At 41.9% G+C, this 6,787-nt stretch overlaps 1 protein-coding gene across 2 annotated transcripts in view; it reads left to right on the forward strand.

Moving 5' to 3' along the window:
• The window catches only part of L3MBTL4 (l(3)mbt-like 4 (Drosophila)), a 465,654-nt gene extending 462,283 nt beyond the window's left edge, over positions 1 to 3,371 (forward strand). For both annotated transcript variants that reach the window (XM_011969788.1, XM_011969787.1), the window contains one exon: positions 1,680 to 3,371. In XM_011969788.1, coding sequence (XP_011825178.1) covers positions 1,680 to 1,847 — 168 coding nt within the window. In that variant the 3' untranslated portion in view covers positions 1,848 to 3,371. The remainder of the gene's footprint in view (positions 1 to 1,679) is intronic.
• Positions 3,372 to 6,787: the final 3,416 nt, after the last annotated feature.

Below are 6,787 nucleotides of genomic sequence, written 5' to 3' on the forward strand. Positions count from 1 at the left end.
CTCCTCCTCCTCCTCCTTCTTCTTCTTCATCTTCCTCTTCCTCTTCCTTCTCCTCCTCCTCTTCTTTCTTCCTTCTTTTTCCTTCTCCTTCTCCTTCTCCTTCTCCTTCTTCTTTTCTGAGGTGGAGTCTTGATCTGTTGCCCAGGCTGGAATGCAGTGGGACAATCTTGTCTCACTGCAACCTCTGTCTCCCGAGTTCTAGCAATTCTCCTGCCTGAGTAGCTGGGACTACAGGCGCATGCCACCACGCCTGGCTAATTTTTGTATTTTCAGTAGAGATGGGGCGTCTCACCATGTTGGCCAGACTGCTCTCAAACTTGTGACCTCAATTGATCTGCCCACCTCGGGCTCCCAAAGTGCTGGGATTACAGACATGAGCCACCACAACTGGCTTGGGTTTGTACTATTAAATTTGAAAAGGTTTAGAACCACAGTGCTAAGTTCGTGGAAGAGTGTTTCCGTAGAAAACCCTCCCATTCCTGCCTTCTTGGTTCTGGAGCTAGGAATCATCTGAGGTAGGCTGTGTCAATCAGCGATGCTGCAGCAGTCCCAGATGTCGTGCTGAGGTCACTGGGACATCCAGAAGCTGGGGGAAGCAGCCTACACAGTGGCCACTGCCATCCTGTGAGTCTCAGGGAAGCTATTACAGTTCATGCTGTAATATCTTTTTAATTTAAAAATATTTAATTGTCAAAACAAAATTGAATATATTCAAGGTGTATAATGTGATGATTTGATATACATATACAATGTGTGATGATTACCAAAGTCAAATTAACTCTTTCCATTACCACCCATGCCATACATCAGAGCCCCAGATCTTATTCATATTGAGCCAAACATCATTCTGTGCAAGTTTTGAAATATATTTTCAAAGTTTAATAAATAAAACATTTATTTTGTATGTATTTTTGCTTATACTGGTATGTATTCTTTTAAAAATTTAAAAACAGGGAAGTTGAAAGGATTAAATAAAAACTAACCACTATTCTACCATCCAAAGATAATTTATGTTAACATTTGGTGTAAAGACTTCAAGTATTTTAGATATGCATATGTATACATGCAGCCATGCATATTTAATTGTACAAAGTAAAACTGAATTTCTTCTCTATCATATACCATGTTCTGTTGTTTACTGATCTATAAAAAAAAATCCTAAATCATTAAATGTTTCATAGATACTTGATTTGGGGTGACCGCATAGTAGCCCACTCTTACTATAGTATTATTTATTTCTGCTATTATTGGGAACACTGGGTTGCTTTTAAGATTTCAGTATTATAAATAATACTAGAGTATACACATTGCACGTTATTCTCTTGGGAAAAATTCCTGGGGATTGACTTGGTTTTAAGGGTCTTGATATAAATTCAAGCCAACCTTTTTAAAACACAACAATAGAAACTTAGCCTAGGAACAGATCATGTATATTGAGTTCGTATTTAACAGAGTGAGCTCCTTTTAAATTTCACTTCAAATTTCTAGAAGAAAGAACTGAAGTGGAGCAATGGTTGTAACTAAGCCACGTGAGAGCTGCTGTCATTCTCTCTCACTGGTGAGCTCAACACGGAGGCTATGACGGGTTCCGCGTCACACTCAGGACCTAAGTGTTACTGGTGAGTAAACAGGCTTCCGTGACAAAACAATTTTGTTTGTGTCTATTTATGTATTTGCAGCAGATTGATGGCAAAGCCTTCCTGCTTCTGACACAGACAGACATTGTCAAAGTGATGAAGATCAAACTGGGCCCAGCACTGAAAATTTACAACTCTATCCTGATGTTCAGGAATTCCCAGGACCTCCCTGAAGAAGATACTGTCTCAGGCCAAGAAGTCAAGGGATGATTGCGCTCCCTGAACCCCTCTGGCACCAGGAGCTGCGCTCTTTCAGCAATAAAAGTGGAGCACATTAATTTGATGTGAATGTCCAATGGCCATATCCACATTGAATCTGGACTTTTTCAAGTGTCTGTGATTTGTTTATATGTTTAGAGGATTTTGATGACTGGTCCAGTGCCAATGATTCAGAGGCTTAGGCCCATCTGTGGGTCTGGTTTATGAACATTGTTATCTTTGGTGGGATCCGTTCAGCTCTAACGTGTTTGCAAGACAGACCAAAGAAGCCCACACATCCACCTTTATTCTTCTCCGTCACCAGAAAAGAAACCATTTTCCATTTACAAGCATAACACTGTCAAGCGGTAAAATATTAGAAAAGCAGCGTTCATGAATACATTGTTAATGTTTTTACCAGAACAACGTCGAGCTTGGCTCAGATCTGCCATGGAGCACAGCTAGTCTAAGACCTAGAGGCCTGGTGCTTTCAAAAGACTTCACGTGAGATTTTTGTGTACTTTACTCAGGAAAGTGTGAATCTCTAAAAAATAATAATAATAAGCACATGTTTTCATGATTCATTCATTCTCCTTTTTGTTCCATTATCCATTTCTTGGTTGTGCTCCCAAGGTTTCCTGGAGCCTCCACAAAGGAGTGTGACCAGGATTAACAAGAGGACGGCGAGATGGGCACTTCCAAAAGCTGGAGAGACCCTTCTGAGGACCCTCCACCATCAGCGGGGCCTCAGGGGACCCTGTCCTAACACTGGTGTGGCCGGTGGGCCAGACCCTCACCTGCACAGAACTCCTCCCTGCTCCCACTCTGAAGGGCATTTCAGGACTGACTGATTTCCACCACAGTCTGCCAGAACCCCTGTAACAAGGAGCTGTGTTATATTACGTCTGGGGCTGTGTGCATCTTTACAAACGGAGACACACTGTTCAAAGGGAAGATCTCTAAAGTAGGGAGCGTGGTACCTATTCTTTGTCTGAAACATTCCGATTTGTTGTCAGGCTTTATTTGTGTTTTGTAAGTGATTGTATCCGAGGCTTAAATTGTGTGGAATCAGTCCCACAGTTTTGAAAGACAAGTACCTCTTTTCTGACACTTGTTACTACTTTTACAGGTAGGAACAGCTATAAATGCTCTCCCGGCAGTGGAGAGCCACCATCTGTGGGTGGAGAGAAAGAGGGAATAGATTCTAAAAAGAGGTTCTATGTCCACTTGCTTCATTAAGAATGTTAAGGTTTAAGAAAGTTGATTCTGCTTGGAGAATTTCTCAAGCTTTACATTTTTTTTTCACTGAAGAAAATAAACTCTAAGATGTGTGCATATATAACATTTCTTTAGATCCTTACCTAAATGAAATTTTAATATATTATTGGTTGATGTAAATTTTGTTTCTGTGGAGTTTTGTTTGTTGTTTTGCTTTTTGTAGACTGCCATGTGCAGTTAAAATTCCTGCTTCTGCCATGTTAAAATTTTAATATATTTTAAATGATAATAAAGAGAGAAAACAAAATTTATACGTCACTACCTTAATGCATATGTTGTTATGACCTGTGCCCATGCCACAGCATGGAGTCTGTTTTTTTGTTAGCCATGGAAGAACAGAGGTAACTCTGCCCACATTAGCTAGCAAGGAAGTCAGCCATTTTTGAGTGCTATCTTTCTTGGGATATATTTCCCAAGGAAAGCAGGTTTAGATGTTAATAATTTGAGAGATTAAATGGGAGTTTTTAAAATGAATAAGAACCTCAGAATTGCTTATTGTATAGTTTCCATGGAAGACCTGAGATTTGTTGTTCGTATATCTAACACATGTCATTTCAACAGAAGGGCCTCGGACAGGTTGGATAGCACCAAGTCAAATGGAGTTGAACTATTGTGCTGCTAGGAGAGTGTGATCAGACAGAAAGGGATTGATCCAGGTATCTAGCTGCCTGCCAGACACCCCCACATTGTCACTCAAGCACCTCAACCTTGAGGTCAACAGGGAGCTTTGATCCCTCCATTCGAATACTCCTCATCAAGTGAACAATGCCATCGTCAGAGCAGTTGCTCAAGCCAGCCTGGAAACTCAAATCACCTGCCTTTTTTGTCCTTTCTGTGGTAGAATTCATCTTATACCAACACAAAATCACTGGAGTTAGAAGGAGATGTGCAGTCAGCACCGGAGAGCTGGCCCAGGCAGGCCCTGGCACACTACAGACACCACAACCCAACCAGTGCCCACCTTTTGGGCATCTTCTGTTCCTGTTCACATCCAGGCTGGATTTGCACTGAGCTTCTTTATTTCTCCAAACTCATCCTGCTCCCAGGCTCCACTTTGTGTTCGTGGGTCCTCTGCCTGAGGCCATCTCACCCCTCCTCTTCCCACTTCTCAGTAGTCTTTCTGGACTCCGTCACTCTTGGGTTCCTGACTCACTTAAGAGCCCCACAGCAGGCTGCGCCTCCCTGTTGCATTGCTGTTCACTATTGTTATTACTTGTCCCTCATCCCTAGCCTAGAAGATCTGCGGGGACAAAGACTGGGTCTGGCATGCCCATTTATTTATTTATTTATTATAAAAAAATAGTGCTCATTTATTCTAAGCACCTAGCATAGGATCTCGCACTTACTTGGCACACAGTAAGTGATTTGTTGTATCAATGAACAAAGTGAGCCTACCGAACTCAATGCAAATCCCAGCTCTGCAGCCTCCTAAATAGGTGTAACCTCTCTACAAATAAGAAAATACCTTCTCCAGGGCTTTTAAAAATTTTATTTTGGGGATGTCTGCATGGATGTGAGTGTAAACAGCACATATAAGGCGCTGACACCTGACAGCAGCCATTAAATAGGCGTGAGGAAAACAACAGGAACAACAATCCATTCCTTTAAGTCGGCAGAAGACCAAACTTCCAAGAATCTCCTGGAACAAACCCCTTAAGTTTGCATCAAGCCTGACACAGCCTTCAAGGACCCCGCAGGGCCCACTCTTCTAGGTGTGACTCATGTTTGGAGGAGCCCCTGGGGTGCCGTCAAGGGGCCCCAACTGCCTTGGACCACCTACATCCAGCTTCCTCCACCCAGCTCCCTTCCCCCTCTCCTGACGCTCTGCAGGAAGGTTTGCAACATAAGAGTTGAGATTGTTCACTCTGCCAGGAGGACCCCACCACTGTCAGGGGCCAAGCAGCACCTGGAAATGGCACAGGTGGCTTGAAGACCTTGCTGCTCTTGGGCACAGCCTTAGCCTCTGACTCTGCTCCTCTTTTCCTGATCCCCCTGGAATGTGAATCGAGTCAGGGACAAAGGAAAAAATTATCAACAGGGCTTCAAGAAATACAAACTTCCAGGTTATTAGAAAGAGTTCCCCCAAGGACCATTTGTACATCACAATCATAAGTACACACCATGATGCTGGAAATTAGATCATTAGCATGAATCCTAAGGGAGCTTAGGACTTCTGAGACTAGAGTCTTTGAAAGCCTGTAATTTTAGATAACTCTTGCAAAAAGAAAAATAAATTTCTCTCACTTCCAACAGCCCTAGGATATTTTAAAAAAAGCTATCATTCACAATCTTTGAACACCACTTCTCCCCTGTGATTAGAATTCCTGACCTTGTAGAACCCACGTACCAAAGCATTTCTAAGAGTGACAGCAAAAGAGATTGACTCCTTGTTAACACAGGATTCCAAGTCATGACAGCTTTCTTTTGCTGAGCACTGACTTTCAGATACGCCTGGGATTTCTTGGACAAGTCACCTTTGTCCAAAGAATCTCCATCTTTTGAGTAAAAGTTGGAGGCAGTGAAGGATCGTGGAAAGTGCTGGGGTTTGGAGTGAGGCCCAGGGTTGAACCCTGAGTTCTACACCTTGGCTTGATGTAGAAGTCAGTCTTAACCACCCAACACATGACTGACGTGCCACATTTACTTATTTCTTTTGGAATGTTGAACTTTGCTTCATTTTAAGGAATATTCAGTTTGTCTCTGCAATTCCTAAGGCTGAAGAATGTGTTTGTGACTATGAAGTGTTTCTATGAATATATTCTTAATATTTGAGAATATATTCTTTGTGAATATTTTCTCTTATAAATATTCCTCTTAAAAACATTCTTATAAATATATTCATGAAGAATATAATTGTTAATTGATTCTTAAATATTCAGAATTCTTATATATTCTTCCTATGGGTAAATATATTAGTGAATAATACATTCATAAGATACCTTTCTTCAAAAATACATTCTTGCTAAACTCTCTCAGTCTCTCTCTCTCTCCACCCTTCAGTTTCCAGCTGCAACAGGAGCTGGGACAGCTCAATGTCTCTACATTGATGCTGTGAAGACAAAACAAAAACTGATTAACTGAAACTCAAGAGTTCCCAAGCAAATCTGCTGACTGAGTTAACAAGTAAATCTGCTGACTGAGCCATTTGGTGAATTGGCGATCAACAATTTGGTTTCTGAGTGAAATTTCCTCTTTCCAAGTCTTTGCACCATATATTCCTTTCAGGCAGACAATGGACTTTGAATCTAGTGATGAATAAAACATACCCCTGCCTGACAAGCTGGGATGCACAGGTGTGTCCAGAGACTGGTCAGGAGGCTGTGAAGGCTCAGTTCTTGAATGATGAGAGCAGAGGACCATGCCAGCATGCTAACAGCAGGTGTCTGCCTCCCTTGGGCCCACAGTGTGCTGAGGGACAAAGCTGCAGATATCCCAATCACTGACGCCGGCACACAGGAATGACAGGGAAATGGAGACAGGTCAGGGAGGAGGGTGGCAGGGTAATAAAGTTTAAGAACAACCTTTAAAAGGAAATGAAAAGCAAAATGTGGCAGAAATGGGACTTGGAGTTTAAAATATTGAGTTTATTTTTCTCCAAACAGTTCTATTTCGTGGGATCAGACTAGTTGCTTTGTGCTATGTTTTGCCTACAAGGCAATACCCATCAATTCCTC

Source organism: Mandrillus leucophaeus, unplaced genomic scaffold (genome assembly GCF_000951045.1).
Source record: "Mandrillus leucophaeus isolate KB7577 unplaced genomic scaffold, Mleu.le_1.0 Scaffold903, whole genome shotgun sequence".
NCBI classification, from domain to species: domain Eukaryota; kingdom Metazoa; phylum Chordata; class Mammalia; order Primates; family Cercopithecidae; genus Mandrillus; species Mandrillus leucophaeus.